Source organism: Muntiacus reevesi, chromosome 6 (genome assembly GCF_963930625.1).
Source record: "Muntiacus reevesi chromosome 6, mMunRee1.1, whole genome shotgun sequence".
Classification (NCBI taxonomy): domain Eukaryota; kingdom Metazoa; phylum Chordata; class Mammalia; order Artiodactyla; family Cervidae; genus Muntiacus; species Muntiacus reevesi.
Window position 1 is genome coordinate 70942044 of NC_089254.1, and position 19180 is coordinate 70961223.

The 19180-nt window shown below is 46.7% G+C and overlaps 1 protein-coding gene across 6 annotated transcripts in view; it reads left to right on the forward strand.

Annotated features, from left to right (window-relative positions):
- TNS3 (tensin 3) overlaps positions 1-19180 on the forward strand; it is a 219242-nt gene that overhangs the window by 40232 nt on the left and 159830 nt on the right. For 4 of the 6 annotated variants that reach the window (XM_065939891.1, XM_065939884.1, XM_065939890.1 and 1 more), the window contains exons 2-3: positions 4758-4869; positions 16536-16573. Coding sequence is in view for 2 of the 6 variants with exons in the window: in XM_065939884.1 (XP_065795956.1) it covers positions 4758-4869; positions 16536-16573 (150 nt within the window). In the remaining 4 variants the exon portion in view is untranslated. Of the gene's footprint in view, positions 1-4757; positions 4870-16535; positions 16574-19180 lie in introns of those variants that run through there. The other 2 variants (XM_065939887.1, XM_065939888.1) reach the window with 2 other exon arrangements.

A 19180-nucleotide genomic window follows, 5' to 3' on the forward strand; every position in this document is an offset into this window, starting at 1 on the left:
TAAGGACACCAGCCCTATTGGATTAGGTCCCTACCCTCATGACCTCATTTTACCTTGATTACCTCTTTAAAGGCCCTAACTTCAAACATAGTTACATTGGAGGTTAAAGCTTCAATATATGAATTTTGTGGGGACACAATTCAGTGTGGGGTAATGAAATGTCTGACTATCTATGTTTGCCTATTTCTCATTGCAATTCTGTCAGTTCTTGTTTCATATATTTTGAGAATTTTGCTATTAGATACGTAGCTTTGTCATATTCTCTTGATTTTTACCCTTTTATTATTATGTAGTGCTTTTCTATTGGAGAAGGCAATGGCACCCCACTCCAGTACTCTTGCCTGGAAAATCCCATGGACAGAGGAGCCTGGTGGGCTGCAGTCCATGGGGTTGCGAAGAGTCGGACATGGCTGAGCAATTTCACTTTCACTTTTCACTTTTATTCATTGGAGAAGGAAATGGCAACCCACTCCAGTGTTCTTGCCTGGAGAATCCCAGGGACGGGGTTGCACAGAGTCGAACACGACTGAAGTGACTTAGCAGTAGCAGCAGTGCTTTTCTATATCTTGGGGCTTCCCTGGTGGCTCAGATGGATATCATTGGGAATATTCTTTAATCTGGAGTCTACTTTGTTATTAATATAGTCATTTAAGCTTTTCTTTGATTGACACTAGCATTTTATATTTTTCTATTCTTTTTTGAAAAAATATAATTTGACGATCCCTGCCTTTTAATTTGGAGAAGGCAATGGCACCCCACTCCAGTACTCTTGCCTGGAAAATCCCATGGACGGAGGAGCCTGGTAGGCTGCAGTCCATGGGGTCGCTAAGAGTCGGACACGACTGAGGGACTTCACTTTCACTTTTCACTTTCATGCACTGGAGGAGGAAATGGCCACCCACTCCAGTGTTTTTGCCTGGAGAATCCCAGGGACAGCAGAGCCTGGTGGGCTGCCGTCTATGGGGTCACACAGAGTCAGACACGACTGAAGTGACTTAGCAGCAGCAGCAGCCTTTTAATTAAGATGTTGAAACTATTTACATTAATGTGATTCCTAATATATTGAGGTTTAACTCTGTCATCTTGCTGCTTGTTTTCCATTTCTCTTTTTTACTGCTTTCTCTCTTTTTTTTTGCCATTTTAACAGTATTTGAACTTTTAAAATAGCTTTGTTCTATTTCAGCTTTTGTTTGACGTATTTGTTTTTTTTCTTCTATTTATTACCTACAACTCATTATTTTAGTTGTTGCTTTAGGTTTATGTTATAACTTTTTAGCTTGTCACAGTCTGCCTTCAAGTGATAGTGTACTATTTCATGTATATTATGAGAGCCTTACAGTAATATACTACCATTTCTCCTTTCCTGAGCTTTGAGCTGTTTTATCATAAATTTTACTTCTACTTATGTTAAACCTCACATTGTATCATTACCAGTTTTTATTTAAATAGTTAATTATCTTCTAATGAGTTTTAAGTAAGAAGTAAAAGACCTTACATATTTGTCCATGTAATTCACCATTTCTAGTGGTCTTCATTCTTTTGTGTAAAGCTATATTTCCATCTAATATTATTTTCCTTTTGCTCAGACTATCTTTAACATGTCTTGTCAGTTAGTGATAGATTATTTCAGCTTTTGTATATTCTAGGAAGTTTTTAATTCACTGTCATTTTTGAAGTGTATTTTTGCTGAATTGGTCAGTTTTTTCTTAGTACTTTATATGGCGACCCTGTGTTTTCACTTGCTTTTTTTTTGAATGAGAAATCTGCTGTTATTTTAATGCTTACTCCCGTGAGTGTCATTTGTGCTCCCCTGCCTCCCTGGCTGCCTTTAAGATCTCTTTTTTTTCAGTTGAAGTGTAGTTGATTTAGACTGTTGTGTTAGTTTCTGGCGTACAGCGGTGATTCATTTATATATATATATATGAAGTTTTTCTAGGTTTATTTTCCATTATAGGTTATTATAAGATAATGAATATACTTACCTGTGCTGTACAGTCAGTCCTTGTTGCTTATCTGTTTTATGTGTAATAGTTTGTTAATCCCTGCTCCTAGTTTATCCCTCTCTTTCCTCCATACTTCTTTGATAACCAAAGGTTTGTTTTCTATATTTGTGAGTCTGTTTCAGTTTTGTATATAGATTCATTTAAGATTGTTTCTTTTTAACTGGGTTTGAGCAATTTGGTTTTCATGTGCCGTATGTCATTTCTGTCACATTTTTTTGTGCTTGAGATTTTTTTTAGTTTCTTGAATCTGTGGGTTTATAATTTTCCTCATGTTTTGGAAAAGTTTCAGCCATTATTTCTTCAAATATCCCTCCACCCACCCATTTTCTTTCAGGGTCTTATAAGCTGCTTAAAGCTGTCCCACAGTTCACCGATACTCTTTTTGTTTATCTATCTATTTATTTACATAGGTTGTCTTTTCTTTCTGTGCTTTATTTTGGTAAGTTTCCATGGTGATGTCTTCAAATTTGCTCATCTGTTCTACTGCAGTGTCTAATCTGTCAATAATTTTATCCAGCATTTTAATATTTTTCATCTCAGATATTTACATTTGCTTCTGTAAATGTTCATTTTGGATCTTTTCTTACCTACCTTTTTGAACAAATGGAATATAGTTATAATACTCTGTTAATATCTTGTGTGCTTATTCTTGTCAGTTCAGGGTCACTTTCAGTTGACTGATTGTTCTCATTATGGGTTATATTTTTCTGTTGCTTTACATGTCCGATAATAAAAAAAATTGTTTATTTGTGTTTATTCAGCTGCACCAGGTCCTAGTTGTGGCATGTGGGATCCTTAGTTGTGGTGTTGGGATCCTTGCAACATGTGGGATCTAGTTCTCTGACCAGGGGTCCAACCTGGGCCCCCTGCGCTAGGAGAGTGGAATCATAGCTGCTGAACCACTAGGGAAGTCCCATGCCTGATAATTTTTGATTGGGTACCAGGCATGGTGAATTTTACCTTACTGGGTGTTGGGTATTTTTTAATTTCTACAGATATTCTTGAGCTTTGTTCTGGAATGCAGTTAAATTACTTGGAGAGACAAGGAGCAGTGCTCAGTTTATAGTTAATCATTCCTCACTTTTGAGGCAAGATCCTCCTGTTTTTTGTGCAATATTCCCCGAATCTTGGGTTTTTCTGGTCTGGATGTGGGAAGAAGGACTATTTTCGGCTCTGTGTGAGCACTGTTTCCTCAAATGGTGGTTCTTTCCCCAGCCTTGGGTATCTTCCTCAAACAGGTGTGTGTGTACACACACGTGCTCTTTGTACACACGTGCTCTTCGGTACTGTGCTGAATGCTTCCGAGGGCCCTTCTGAAGATCTTAAGAGTTCTTTGCAGCTCTCTCTTCTCTAGTGCTCTGCCTAGCGAACTCTCTCTTGCTGGCTTATTCAGCTTGAATTCTTAACTCCTTTTCTTCAACCCATGTGGTTTACTGGTTCCCCCTTCCCTCTCTGCATCCTGAAAACTTTCTCCGTGTAGGAATTTAGAGACAGTCGTAGAGCTCACCTCGTTTTTTACTGCCCCTGAGGAACTAGATAGGTTCATTTGCCTTTTCATGAACATCCTATAAAGAGAACCAGTCACTGTGTTCTCATGTCTGACTTCTTTCATTCAGCCTAATAATGCTTTTGATGTTCACCCATGATGTTGCATGTATTAGTAGCTTACTCTTGTGTATACATAAGCGAATATTTGGGTATATGATCGGTATATCCATTTTATGAATATACCATGGTTTGTCAAGGTTCCTTGTGATGGGCATCTAGGTTACTTCCTGTTAGGGGCACTTTTTAAAAAGGTAGCTCTGATCATTCTCACACATGTCTTTGCGGACATATTTTTTAAGTGTCTGTAGTCGTAAGTGTCTGAGTTTTAAGTGTCTGAGTTGTAAGATTGGTGTAGATTTAAAAATACGTGTAAGAAATTGTCAAGCTGCTTTCCAAAGTAGCTGTACCATTTGTCTCCTTTCTCGGTGACAGTTCATCTTCTTGATGAATTTTAGCTATTCTGGTGTGAGTAATGGCTTCTGTGAGTCCATGTGGATATCAGTTATGTTAGAATGCTCTGTCACATATCAGAAAATGGGAATATGACTGGTGTTTAGTTTCAGAGGCAAATTGAATTTTTATAAGATCCTCAGCCGTAGCTGTGAGCCTTGCTTGACACTACAAACATGGATTTGGAGGCTAAGTGGTCCATCTCCTTGCAGTGCCTGTGTGTGTAATGGATTCAATGTTGTACCAGGTTTAAAGAGGAACCGCCTGTCCTGTCACCCTGGTCTGATGACAGCGTCTCCTCCAGTACATGAGTTCAGAGAGGCCAAGGGGCCAGGAAGGCCAGTGAGTTAGTGTCCTCTGCTATAATCATGCTGTTTGCTGATTGTTTCTTCCGAGAAAAAAAGCATTAAGACTCTAGGCACGCACGTGGATTCTTTTGTCGCAGAAGTGGTAGCTGTAAGCCTGCAGTCTGGAAGCTGATACACTATCACATAAGCCCTTCACCCGGGGGATTATGAGCTGGGCGCGTGTGGGCCGTCACCAGGGCTCTGGCACTGAGCGTGCAGACGGGGCATCCCAGGCTCCCGGGATCCCAGCCTTGGTACGGTGCTGTCTTGTTTTGCTCTGTTTGCCTGGTCAAGTTCCTGTTTCAGCTCTTCACCAACTCGGCTGGATTTATTATCTCTTGAAAGGGAAAAGGAAGAGCAAACGGACTATCAATGGAAGTGCTGACACTTTCTCTCTTTATTTTTTCAGCCAGAAGAAGTAACTGCGAGTCTGCACAGTTTTAAGAACAAGGCCTTTAAAAAAGCCAGAGTCTGTGGGGTTTGCAAACAGATTATTGAAGGTCGAGGGATTTCATGCCGAGGTGAGTCCGCGTTGATCCTTCTCATGCCGATTAAACTGAAGCAAGGCAAACAGACAAAAACCCAAAATGAAACCTTCTTTCGGGAGTTTCCAAAGTTAAATCATGGAATTCCCCATCTTAACCTGAGTTTCCCCTCACCCTCGCTGGACTGGGATGAAACGTATTTACACAGATACATGCTCATGAGAAATTTTTCCAGAAAGAGCAGCGTTAGTCTTATGGGAGGGGGCCAGCCGTGAGTGGCTCATGACTTATTTTCCTTCTGTCCTCTAGTGTCGGTAGCTTGAGTCATCTCCTTTTGTTTTCTGGTCTCTTACCAGAGTTTACAAATGAAATTTTTCTGTTCTTTTGAGTGACGGTTCATTGCGTTACTGTCCTTTTAGCCTGTTGTCAGGCGTTGTCAGTCGGTAAACAGAGCCACCAGCTTTAGTATTTGGTGTTTAAACCCCAGGTAATCAATGCAACTTGCTATTTTTTGTTTTTATGGTAGTAAATCTGTATCACGGACTTGTGAGGAGGACTTCTCTTGTTTCCCTTGAACCCTGGAATTGTGGTTCTGTGTCACAGAGCGGAGGCAGGTGGGGTTACCTGGGAGAAGGCTTTGGGCTGCTCTGGGCTTGTTATCACTGATGGGTTTGGGATTTTCTCCATAGAATAGTTCCAGGGTTGCCTCTAGGCTCCCCGTCCTCCCAGTGGACTCGCTGGCACATGGGCCCTGAGGGCTGCTTTGGGGTTAGGCGGCCTCAAGGAAAGATGCATAATGGCCACACTGTCATGGAACCTTAGAGGGAGCGGGAGGCAGGTGTGTCCCCTCCTCGGAAGGGCCCGGCCACTGTCAGTGCTGACCGTGCTGGTGCCTTGGAGCCAGCTCCCGCCTCTCCTTCCCCGCTCTGCGGCCTCCTGGAGGTGCCAGAAGTCCCTTCCCTGCCTCACCCCACACGGGTCTGTTTCAGAGCTGATGCACCTGCTTCTCAGAGTGCATGGCGCTCTCACCTTATCCTTGGATGCAGCCTGTCTCACATGGCCTGATGGTTCCTCTCCACCTAGAAAGGGGGAGCCAGGCCCTGGGGGCTGAGGAGTCACCTGTGGCGTGCACGTGGGACATGGATCCAGCACCAGGCCTCTTGGCACAGGCCCTCTCCCCACATCAGCAGGCCTGCATGGGTGTGCAGGTACACATGCACTCACATGCATGCATACACACACACATATACTCACAGGAGCACACACACACATGGAAATGCAGAGAAGGGTGTGGCCAAGACAGGGCTGGGCCAGGAGCGCAGGCTGGCGCTCTGAGTCTGTTAGGATCAAAGTCTTTCTGAGTCCCTGATGTGGGTTGCAACATTGTTCTCTGGATGGCTGGTGCAAGGCCTGACTGGGATGGGTGTGAGGTGCTGAGCTCACTTTCTGGCACTTCGCTTTGCAACTGTGATAATGATTTTCCTCGATGACCCCACATGGATGTGCCAGGGCAATTCCCACGTGGGTAACACGGGGGACCTTGGCTGGCTGCTATCCACACGTGCAGGTCATGAGCACAGACCAAGGTGGTTTAGCTCTGTAGGCCCAACGCCTCTGTTTCCCACATACAGTTAATGATGGCCTGCTGGCGACAAACAGAATGGCTCTTTGGAGAGTCAGTTTCCTTCTCATCTCTGTACAGCCGAGGCCTGAGTTGACTAAGGAGCTATCCCAAACATCCTTTTAAAACTCTCAGTACTTCTGCCTTAACCACCTACAAGATACAGTTATTCTCTTCAAAGTAAATGGAAGCAATGAGATACGGCCAGATTGGAGACAGTGGAGCCCAGCAGCCAGGCTTTCCATCAGGCTAGAGCTCCTCAAGGATGCTGACAGCCTCCAGTACCATCCAGGGCTTGGCACGAGACCACACATTCCAGGCTCACGCTTCCTTCCCTGTCCTGCAGCTTCCCAGGCTTGTAGGGGCCAGGAACGGGCCCAGAATATTCTTTGATTCTTAATCATCTGTCTTACGGCATTTATAGTTGTGATGTGTGGGATGTCAAGGAGGACTAAGGGGCCTGGCAGAGTGGTGTGGATGGCTTGTGGTTGTGTGTGCAGGTGGTTGTGTATGCACGTGGTTGTGTGTGCAGGTGGTTGTGCACCCTCTGGAATTCTGTGGGGGAGGCAGTGAGATCTCAGGATCCCACTGGGTGCTGCATTGCCCAAGGCCAACTCGGCCCCAAGGACCCTGTGTGACACAAAAGAGTGGGAGGGCAGAAGGGTGGCAACAGGCTGGCCTTGTGCAGTGCTATCTCGTGATCTGTCTGGCTTATGCTTCTCTGGTCTGAGGATCACTGTGGTTCTGTTTTATCTCACAGTCTAGCCCCGTGGAAATCACTTTTTGAACCCACCTAGTTCTTTTTTGCTTGAGAAAATCCTTCACTGGAGACTGTCCCGTAGGTGCCCTCTGCCTCAGGGGGTTCATCTCCATGTGTCGTTTCCCTACAGGAACACTGCTACTGTGTTCTCGTGTGGGGAACCCAGGGCTCACACGCTGTCGCCCCACCACTTGGACTGAGATGCTCTGCCTGGTTTGGAGGCAGTAAGAAGGGATCTGGGTCCAGTCACCGGTCCTGGGGCCGCTCTGCACTCCTGTTCCCCTCCGTGTGTGCACACCCCAGCAGACACGCCACAGTCCCCCTTCTCACCTGGCCTCCTTGTTTCGTCTTAAGGCTGCACTCCTCTGTTCTGAGCCCTCCAGCTGAGGGGAAGTGTATGGACTCTCCCTGAGAGGCCCTGGATCCATCTCTCATGGCCGGGTGGTAAAGCACATGGCCAGGAGCAGTGGGCTGGCAGAGGCCACCTTGGGGACATGTACAACTCAGGGAAGCCACATCCTTGGCCAAAGGAATCAGCTGCCTGGCTGTGGGCACTGGAGGCTGTGCTATTGGGAAAAGTAAACAGGAGCACGTCCCCTGAAGGCCAAGGCCCAGATTCTTGCAGAGAGAGGCCCACTGACATCAGGGATGCCTACACGCCTGGGGCCCCGCAGGGTGGCAGGACAGGCAATGGGTGGCATGGAAGGAGGCCACGGTGACAGGAGGCCATGGAGGCATCATGCTCTATTTCTGGGTCCAGCATGGAGTGTGCTCATAATGTGGTGAATGTCAGCCCTCAGGCATTGAGAGGCTGGGGACTCACCTGTAGCATTGTTCGTGAGATATCTGCTGACTTCTCTCCAGAAAAAGGCGTTTTAGAACTCCTTCATATAGTGGGGACAGGCTTCCCTGGTGGTGCTAGTGGTAAAGAACCTGCCTGCCAAAGCAGGAGACATAAGAGACACATATTCAATCCCTGGGTCAGGAGTGTCCCCTAGAGGAGGGCATGGCAGTCCACTCCAGTATTCCTTCCTGGAGAATCCCATGGACAGAGGAGCCTGGCGGGGCTACAGTCCATAGTGTCATAAATAATCAGGTACAACTGAAGCAACTTGGCACTGGTATATGGTGGAATGTAAACACCTATGAGAATACCCAATAGGTTATCATATTTACGTACCTAGCGGTAATAATTGTGCTGATAAACAGTAGCTACTCTTTTTTGAAAAGGAAAGGACTCTATGTGCCAGGAGTCTTTTAGACATTATCTTCTTAAATTAAATTGATGTGTGTGGGAGATCCAAGGATTGTGATTGTGGCAGTCTGCTTCTCAAAAATGCCATCATCAGAGACATAGCCCCTGACGCTGTCAAGGGGAAAAAGGCCTATGGCAGTGACCATAGGGATAGAAATGTGAGAGCCGGGTGTTTATATGTGTTGTTGCTGTGTGGCCATCTTCTTCTTAGCTGTGCTTTTTGTCCACGTCCGAAGGCTGGGCTTTTCCCTCTTCCGCACTGCATCCCTCTGGATGGGCAGGGGCAAGATGTGGGGGTGCTGCTGGGTGAGGAGCCTGGCACGATCACTGGGGGTGTAGACGGCGCCTGGCAGGGTCAGTGGTTGGCTCCTGCAGAAGTTGTGGGACAGGCCAGGACAGGCCCCTTTCCTGGCCTTCTATTTGTAACCTTTACAATTTGCCTGTTCTGTCGTCGATCTCTAGGATCTCTTCCTTTTGTCAGTAAGCTATATAGATATCATAAAAAACTCAGGCAATTTAGTAGTTTTCCCTCCTAATAATTTAGATGTGTGTTGTATACATTTGCACATTGAGCCAGTGTGTATGTGCTGTCTGTAGACATTGCATGTCTTTTCTCAGTGATCATGTAGAAGTTGTGTGAGGTCTTACTGGAGGGGCCCTTCCTTTGACTTGTTTCTGGAGCAGTAGAGAAGCATGGACCCTGAAGACAGGCTGCTCAGATTCCTGCCCTGCCTCTCTGTGGTTGAGTTTTGTTTTAGAGTCATTGTGAGGAACAGATTAAATGCACGAGGAGCACAGAGAACCCTGATTGGTTCAAGGAAGTGTCTAGTAGTGTTAGGTGTTATTCCTGTTGGTTATGGTGTCACGTTGCTGATAGTGGTGATGATGGAGAAGGGTTAGGTGTGTATTCTGTGACTTTGGCTAATATTTTTACTGTTCCTTTTTCTAGGCTTGTTCTTGACCTGCAAGTCACTTATTTTCACATTTTAGCCTATTTGCCACAGATTATTTTTATGTGGCCAACTTAGAAGAAAAACTTCATTTTTAAGAAGCTGTCATTTGTACATAGAGGCTCTTTAGCCCCTATTTCTCAAACTGTAACTACAGGCAAAGCCACACGGATGGCTGGTGAGCGATGGGGTTAAGTGTCTGGTTGCGGTTTGCCTTCTGCTGCTCAGAAACCCAGTGAAGCGGTTCCTGCTCTGCCCTCCCCACCTGCCGGGGCTTTGAACAGGTAGCCTGTTCTCACTGCTCCGCTGAGGTCTCTTGGGTGGGTTAAGTGGCCCAGCTTCCACTGACAGTCCTTCTACAAACCCATACTTGGGGGCACTGGCATGGTTGATCATGATGTTCTAGTCCTGAGTGGGTGAGTCTTTTCCTGGGTATCAAAAGTTGTAAGTTCTGCAGAACTTGGCCCTGTGGAGGAGATGAATTCAGAGAGAATGCAGTGTCAGATCAGACAGAAGTGATGGCATTGGGAGAGATGGTTTGCCTGAATTTAATAATGGAATAGGAGAGAACCGACTGGCATGGAAAAAAAAGAAATGCTGCAAAAGAGACAACTGTAGGGAGGAACCTGAAGGAAATGAAGGTTGGGAAAGAGAGCAAAAAAGAGGACAGAGGGAAAATGGGATGGAGGGGGGTTTTGTAAGGAGTATTTGATAATGACTTTTCCCCTTTGGTTAACTGAACACATATTAACTGCCTGCTGGAATAAAAATATGAGAAAGCTGTGACCTGTTTGTGAGGAGCTGAGTATGGGGGGGGGGGAGTCCTATCAGTGGGGAGCTCCGAGTCTGAGCGGGGAGTCCTGTTGGTGGGAAGCTTAGTCTGGGGAGGGGGGTAGTTCTGTCCCTGTGTGTGGGACTGTCACAGTCTACAGTATACTAGGGGATTACAGACAAAGCTCAGGGCTGGGTAGGCTGATCAGCAAGTCGGCACTTGCTTTGTGCCAGGTGCTGAATTAGAACCCCAAGACTTGGTGGCAGTTAGGACCATCAAGGCGAGGAAAAGAAGCAGGTGACCAAGCAGTGAATGTGGCGTTGGGCCCTCTGCTGTGGGCATCTGGCCCCCCGTCTCATGTAGCTGGTGACTGTGCATGTGGATAAACTGGGGCAGAGGTTGAGGGCAGGTTGGGGTGAGCTTGAGGGCAGAGGCAGAGAAACAGAGGTGACACCCAGGGCTCATCTCTCTCTGGGTAAATATGTGTAAAGTGTTGCATAACAAGCCTAAAACAGTGGTCTGGATTTCCAAGGCTCCTGGAAACTTCGGGAGGGTAGCAGTTCCAAGACAACAAGGAACAATGTGGGGCCTTTCAGAGCCAAATGCTCCAGACAGTTGCCGCTGCTGTTAAGAGTGGATTCCTGCCTGGGACTTTGGCAACCCGTCTGACCAAGGAATGCAATGCAGGCCCCAGGCTTGTGGAGGTGAGGATTCGTGTGTCATTAATTCCTAGAAACTTGTGAGACACGCACTGGCCACATACCCCTTCCCGAGTGGAGAAAGACCCCTAATGGGAACTGCTGAGGGAGCCTTAGGGAGCTGACCGTGGACCTTGGCCTTGAACTTAACTCCGTCTTTGCTTCTCTGCTTTTCATTTTTGCAAGTCAGTGGAAAAGTGGTGTCTTGCTCTATTATGTTTTTTACATTCCTCTGGTTATCACTGAGACTGAGCATCTAAGAAGATACTGAAAAGATGTCTGTAAAGTATTATTTATTCATTTTTGGCTGTGCTGGATTTTCATTCCTGTGTGTGGGCTTTCTCTAGTTGTGGTGAGCAGGAGCTACTCTCTAGTTGCAGTGCATGGGCTTCTCATCGTGGTGGCTTCTCTTGTTGCAGAGCATGGGCTTTAGAGCACAGGGGCTTCAGTAGTTGCAGCACATGGGTTCAGTAGTTGCAATGCATGGGGCCTAGAACACAAGCTCAGTGGTTGTGGCACACAGGCTTAATTGCCCCACGGCCTGTGAGATCTTAGTTCCTGGACCAGGGATCAAACCTGCATCCTTTGCATTGACAGACGGATTCTTTCAGGTATTTATTCTTGGCTACACTGGGTCTTTGTTGCTTTGCACAGACTTTCTCTAGTTGTGGCAGGTGGGGGCTCCTCTTTGCTGTGGTGCCCAGGCTTCTCTTGTGGTGGCTTCTCCTGTTGTGGAGAACGGGCTGTAGGTGTGTGGGCTTCAGTAGTTGTGGCATGCGGGCTCAGTAGTTGAGGCTCATGGGCCGTAGAGCATAAGCTCAGTAGTTGCTTAGTTGCTCCCTGGCATGTGGAATCTTCCCAGACCAGGGATTGAACCCATGTCCACTGCGTTGGCAGCTGGATTCCTATCCACTGCGTCACCAGAGAGATCCCTGTAATGTCTTACTTAGTAAACTGGCCTTTCAAATCCTTGGTGCATTTGAAAAATGAGACGATTTTTTCTTCCTGATTTCCAAGAAGTCATAGTATAGATATTATAATATTAATGTTTCTATAGTTAAATTAGGTAGAATTTATGCCAATTTTTGATGGATTTTGACCTACAGAAATGTTAGTTCCTTACCATTCCAACTTACATGTTGCAAACATAGTGAGCAGTTGCTTGACTGATTTTGCTCATGGAGTGGTTGTCATGTGAAAGGTTTAAGGATAGTTCAAAGGTTTGGCTAGTTCAGATTTACCCATTATTTCATTTCATTTCTGTTTTTGTTTCTATTTAAGAATGCTTTCCCTTCTCTGGGGTCTTAACGATATTCTACAATACTTTATTCTAATATTCATTTCTGCTTTTCCAATTCTGTTCCAATTTCATGGTTGATTCATCTGGAATTCATGCTATTTAGGTTATTTTTTGTGAGTGAGCTGGTTTTCCCAGCATGATTTGTTGTGTGGCTCATCCTTTTGTAACTGAATATGACAGTTTCTCCCCTATACTGAATTCCCACGTGTGGACCTGTCCATTGCACATGTCTGATTTTACAGAGTTTGTACTGTACATACATAACCAGCCTGCCAGTGCAGGAGACATAAGAAACCCAGGTTCAGTCTCTGGGTTGGGAAGATCCCCTGGAGTAGGAAATGGCAACCCACTGCAGTATTCTTGCCTTGGAAAATTCCATGGACAGAGGAACCTGATGGGCTACAGTCCCTGGGGTTGCACAGAGTCATACATGACTGAGCACATACGAGCAACATTATAAGCATTGTCATATGTTAGCTTTTTAGAAGTCATGATTTCCCAGTAGCCATTCTGTATGTCATTTGTGGATATATACTTTTTTCTTCCTTATTGCTTCAGTAACTTCTTTTTCCATGGCAGAAAGGGGTCTTTGATATCGCTTTGTTTTATTCTTTGTTTTATTCCTCATTACATACAATAAGAAGAATGGTATTATTTTATGCACATAAATAGAGTGCATGTTATGTGTGACTTAGTTGGCTGGATCCCCCTAGCTGCTTCTGCATTCAGTCTATTTCAGCATGGTGTCAGTTAAGGTTCTTCAGCAAAACAGAACCAATAGGATGTATATAGAGAAAGAAATTTATTGCAAAGAATTGATCCATATGGTTTGCAGGCTAGTCTTATCTGTAGCTGGCAAGCTGTCATCCAGAAGAGCCAGTGTATAGTTCTTGTCTGAGTTCTAATCCAGAAGCAAGAGATGACCAGTGTGCCAGCTTGGAGACAGTTGGGAAGGGAGAACCAATCCTTTCTTACTTCACCATTTATTCTATTCAGGCCCTCAGTGAATTGGATGAAGCCCGCCGCACTGGAGAGGACAATCTGCTTCACTCAGTGTACAGTTTCAAATATTTTTCTTGTTCAGAAACACCCTCCCAGACACACCCAGAATACTGTTTAACCAAATATCTGGGCATCTTGTGGCTCAGTGAACTTGACACATAAAATTAACCATCCCAAATATGTTGTTTCGGTTGCAGTCTTTGAAGAAAATCCAGCTGTATACAGATACGTATTTGGAAAGGAAAGCATATTCTTTTTTGATATTACACCAAAACTCAAATGATAGTCTCTTAGTTTCCAAAGAAGACATAAAAGTGGCCAACAGATGCATGCAGAGGTGCTCAGCATCACTGATCCTGTTGTCGTTGTTCAGTTGCTCTGTCATGTCTGACTCTTTGCGACCTCATGGACTGCAGCACACCAGGCTTCCCTGCTTTTCACTATCTCCTGGTGTTTGCTCAAACTCATGTCCATTGAGTCAATGATGCCATCCAACCATCTCACCCTCTGTCACCCCCTTCTCTTGAGGGAAATGCAAATCAAAACCACAATGAGATACGACCTCACACCTGTCAGAATGGCTCATCGAAAACACAAGGGAAAACATGCTTTGGTTAGGGTAGAGTAAAAGGAGAACTTGTACACGGTTGGTGTACACGGTTGGTGGGAATATAAATTGGTTCAGCTATTGTGGAAAACAGTATGTAATTTCCCCAAAAAGTGAAAAATAGAACTATCATATGATCCAGCAGTTCCACTTTTGGGTATATAGCCAAAGGAAACAAAATCAGTGTCTTCAATAGATGTCATGTTGGTTGCAGTATTACTTAGAATAGCAAAGACATGGAAACAAGCTAGGTGTCCATCAGTGGATGACTGAATAAAGAAGATGTGGTAAAACATTATTCAGGTGGAAAAAAGAAGGAAATCCTGCCATTCACCATCATGAATCAGCAGTGTGCTAAGTCAAACAGAGAAAGATAAATATTGTACGGTATCACTTATATGTGGAAACTGAAATCTGAATCTGAGGGACCACCGTGGTGCTTGGCTTTTGGGTGGAAAGTTCATAATACTCGGGTCACCTGCTTATACCCCAGGAACAGTGGGCCCACCTCTCAGGACCCTCGCCTTAGCACTCGGGTGGTTTATGCAATTCATTCTGATTAGTTCACCTTTGTGGATGTGAGGATTTGCCCTGTAATGGCCTGAGGCTCTTGTCATAGCCCAGTGGGCCATCCACCATGAATATGTCATACCACTGTCATGGTTCCACACACCAGAGTTCCTTTTTGGGTTGAATCGGCTTGTTGATCTGCTGCGTAACCAGTTACTCCCAAAGTTAGTGACTTCCTGTGGCAGTAGCTTCTGTTCTCACTACTTCTGTGGATCAGGAATTTGGGAGTCACGTGGCCGGGCAGTGCTGGCTCAGCATCTCTTAGGGGGCTGCATCATCTGAAGGCTCTCCCGGGGCTGGAGGACCTGCTTCCCAGCTGGCTGCTGGCGGCAGGCCTCAATTCCTTCCCATGGGCCTCCTCCCCAGGGCTGCCTCAGTGCCTCACACGTGGGCAGGGCTCCTCTCAGAGCGGTGGTCCAGGAGCCCAGAGCAGAGGCCACTCGCCACACCCTCCACCCTCCTTCCTCGCCACACGACCCGCTCTGTCACTGTGTGAGGGGACCGCACGGGGACACGGGCTCCAGGAGGAGCCCTGAGGCCGTCTCGGGGGCTGACTGCCACGGGAGGTTGGGCAGTGTCTCGGCTGCTGAGTGGTCCGACCGCCCCATTCAGTGTGTGCGGACGGAGCTTCCTCTGGGGCCGGGGAAGTCTTCACTGCATTTCCTCTAATTTTCATCTTCCCTAAAGGCCAGAGGGCCCCTCAGCTGCCTTCGTCTCTATCTCTGTTCTTCCTGCTGGCCTCTGGCCCCTGGCTGTCCTTCTGTCTGAGATTTTAATCTGGTGTGAAAGCCCCTTTATTCCAACAGCTAGCCTATCTTGATTAGAAAATCACTCATCACCTTTGCTGGGTGGACCCATTAGAAGATATAGAATAAATATTTGTCTTTGTGAATAATTTTACAGACCTTGGATGCATAGAAGGAGCTCAAAAGCTAGATCTTGCAGAGATAAAACCCCTGGCTGTTCCCTGCTGGAGTTCTAGGGATCCCCAGCCACAGGCTCTTTTTCTTTATTAGTTTGCTTCACCCTCATTCAGTCCCAGGTGGGCTGTGAGTTAGGGCTTTCAGAAAACACAGGAAATGAAAAGTTTGGGCCTTGAAGTGCTGACTGCAGTTTGGGACCTATTTCCTGACCTGAGGCCTTGTTCTTCCAGGACCCCACACTTCTATACATTGATGCTGTGCTTTGCAGTTTCAAAGCAGGGTCCCTTGAATGATGGTATTTTGGCATCACCATAATCCTGGGAGAAAAAGAGGCCTGGTTCCACCTAGGGCAGCCCAGCCAGGCTGGGCCAGAAAGCCTCCAGGTCCTGTGCCCCCAAGCCTAGGGCCCTGTCCCCCATCCTGCAGTCACCTCATGGGTTTATCAGATAGATGCCTGCTTGGAGCCCACGGGGGCGCCTGCACTGCACTTATTTGGTGCAGTTGCTTCATTCTTCACTGTCTCCCTGTCCTTCTGTCTTTGCATGGGAGCATCGGCAGACAGGCCCCAGGGCCCTGAGCCGCTTTGGTGGGGGGAGGCTTTCATGTCCTGTAGGCGCAGCTGCAGCCCACAGAGGGCGGGCCTGTGAAATCCGCATTGGTTCCGGCTCTCTCTGCATTGTTGGGGCCTCTGAACCAGCACATGCCTCTCTCAGTCCTCACAATGGCCTGGGTTGAAGGATCCCCCGCAGGAATTTAGATGTGGATTTGTTCTGACAGTCAGTTCTTAGGTCGTCCGGAAGTGGAAGAAGCGTGGAACGCAAATGTTCCAATTTCTCACTAATTTAAAGGCGCCGGTCCTGAGTCTTCTGGGGCACTTTCAAGTTTCTCTCCTTTCTTCAGGGAGAAGCTCTAATTTCCAGGCAAACACTGATACTTTCTACCACTCAGCTTCGCTGCCTTTCTCCTCCCAAGGTGCTGATCTGGTGGCCTGAACCCCTGGAAGAGCCAGGGTGTTTGTAATTCCTCTCCAGAGTTCGCTGTGCCCTCTGCCACTGCTGACACTGCAGAGATGGCTGGGTTCCTGGACACCATGTCCATCCACCCCCTCGCTCTGTTGAACTCAGTTTTGTGTCCTAAGCAAAAAGCAACCTCCTTCTGTGTGGACTTTCTCACGGATTTAGAGATGGAAATATAGAAAGTATGGACAGACTGCTCATCACACCTTCTTTTTCCTTCTCTTGCAGCCTGCAAGTATTCCTGTCACAAGAAATGTGAAGCCAAGGTAAGTGTTACATTGCTCTCCCGTGGGGTTCTGGAGCCGAATTGGCCCGTGTTGAATGATGTGTATGGGAGGAGACTGCCTTGGATCGTGGCCACAGAAACAAAACTCTTTAAGAAATGGCTGCTAGATGCTTTCTGATAGGGTGTATAGTTTTCATCTCAAGAATAAACTGAGGAGCTATGAAATCCATGTTTTTAATTATAGAAAAATAACTTAAGAATTTGGTTTCAGAAAAGAATTTGGTAATTTTCTCCTGGCCATGTCACAACCCTTTCTCCACATCACATGATCCCTTCTTTCTAATCACATTGACGTGCTGCTGTTGTAGGGTAGGGGCGGGGGGCAGGTAGGGTCTGGGACACATGGCTGGCCTTGGGGATTTTTCTGGTTTCATTTTTGAATGTAGTTCATAGATGGGATTTGGAGGGCTTCCCAGGTGGTGCTAGTGGTAAAGAACCTGCCTGCCAATACAGGAGACGTAAGAGATGAGGCTTTGATTCCTGGGTTGGGGCGATCCCTGGAGGAGGAAAGGACAACCCACTCCAGTATTCTTGCCTGGAGAGTCCCATGGACAGAGGAGTCTGGTAGGGTGCAATCCATGGGGGTTGCAAAGAGTTGGACACTACTGAAGCAACTTAGCACGCACATACATGGATGGGTTGGGATTTTCAGGCAGTCACGGAAGTATGGGGACCCTGAATCAGGGAAGTTGTCCTGCATTTGGGCATTCCCTGGGAGGGTTAAGCTGGGTGGCCTCACGAAGCACTTGAGGTCTGGTGTGCTGGGTTGGGTGCAGGGCTTTGATTAGTGGGGAATGAGGAGGCCTGGAAATGACATATGGAAGCTGCAGGCACCCTAGGTAAGGCCCTGGTTTTCTCCGTGGGTCCCGGTGTCTGCATCTCTCGCACATTCCAGCTGTGATGTTACCTTGAGTGGGGCCAGGGCCTACGCATCACCTCTCCTTTTTGGGACCCCCTCAGATGCCCTGCAGGTCGCCCTGTGGCTGGAGGTCTAGGGAGATGGGGTTTAGAGAGTCTTGGAATTTTGTAGCTGCTCTGGACCTCATGGGTCAACCTTTCCTGGTCCTTGGGCTCTTGAGTGGAAGGAATGTGTGCTGGAGGCTGGCTTTGTGGAACCGTTGACTGGCTTCATGTGTGTGCTCTCCATGTGAGGATCCTGGTTTCCTCTACTCTCCTCACCATACACACAGGCACGCACATGTAGTCACACACAGTCCACACTCGCCCATGCCCCATACATGCACACACTTCACACACATGCATGCCGTTTACTCACACGGGCATGTGCACACACATAAATCTAGAAAAGTTACAAGTGGCTCTAGCCCTGCTTTTTTTCAAGAAAGATTAAATGAGCGAACTTTCTTATTAAACTTTTTCTTATGGAGCATTCGGGACTCACGGGGAAGTGGCAAGGCTAGGATAGAGTGCAGTACTGCTCTGTTATCCAGCCCCCAAGCTGGCCAGCCACCCCCCCAGCCCCGCCTGAATCCCATTCTCTTCCGAGATGTCACATGATTTGTGCTTTAGTCGGTTCAAGATCAGGTCCCGTGGTGGGGCTTTGGGGCACTTCCGCTGTCACTTCTGGTCTTGCTGCGGAGAAGGCTTCCCCTTTCTGTCCAGGACCAGGCGTTCTTGCTCACTCTTACTATTGGGCGTGACTGATTTCTAACCTTGGTTATTTTAGGTCTGCTTTGCCACAGATGTGCTCTTCTCTCCATCGTGCTGTGTACTTTCAACCCAAGGAACTGTGTCAGGGCAGAGATTCCTGTAAGCAGTGGAGGTGTGGACGATGCCACGCTGGGAGTACATTTCAGATTTCCAAGAGGGTTTTCTCCCATCTACTTGGTGGGGGGTTTGGATGGAACCCCAGCCAGGGAGAGTCCCAGAGCCTTGTACTTCGGAGCTTGTTCCCCAGAGCCTCAGTTTCTTCATGTGTAAAATGAACTTTGGGAGTTGGTGATGGACAGGGAAGCCTGGCATGCAGCAATTCCATGGGGTTGCAAAGAATTGGATACTACTGAGCGACTGAACTGAACTGAAAATGGGTGAATAATACATCTACAATCCACTAGAATCAGCTTGCTTTTAGCTATTAATTAGGGTAGTCATTTAAATTTTAAGGAAGTGGAATGAGTTATATATAATCCACATCACCCCATGGGGCAGACAGAGGAGACAGCCATGCCCAGAACCCTATTTGTCCTGTGTCATTGTGCATGTGTGCACACGTGCACACACCAGCACGTGTGTGATTGTACATCATGTATGTATGCCTGTGTGTACTTTCTCATGTGACACTCTGGCTGGCCACTCTTGACCCCCCATTGCAGACTGAGCCCCGCTGCCCTTGGCACCGATTCTCACAGGAGACCTGGTGCCGGCCACTTAGGGGATTGAATTCTTTGGTTCAAAGAATATTCCAAAAGCCTTAACTATCACTGATTATGGCATTTCTAGCCACAGTAATTGGCAGTTTGCTCGGGATAGTTAAGCTTTTATTCTTATTAGATCATGGTGGAGGGGGAAATGTATCCGTATTCATTTTTTTTTTTTTTGGATAGCGCAGCTTTGAATGGCAGGAGAG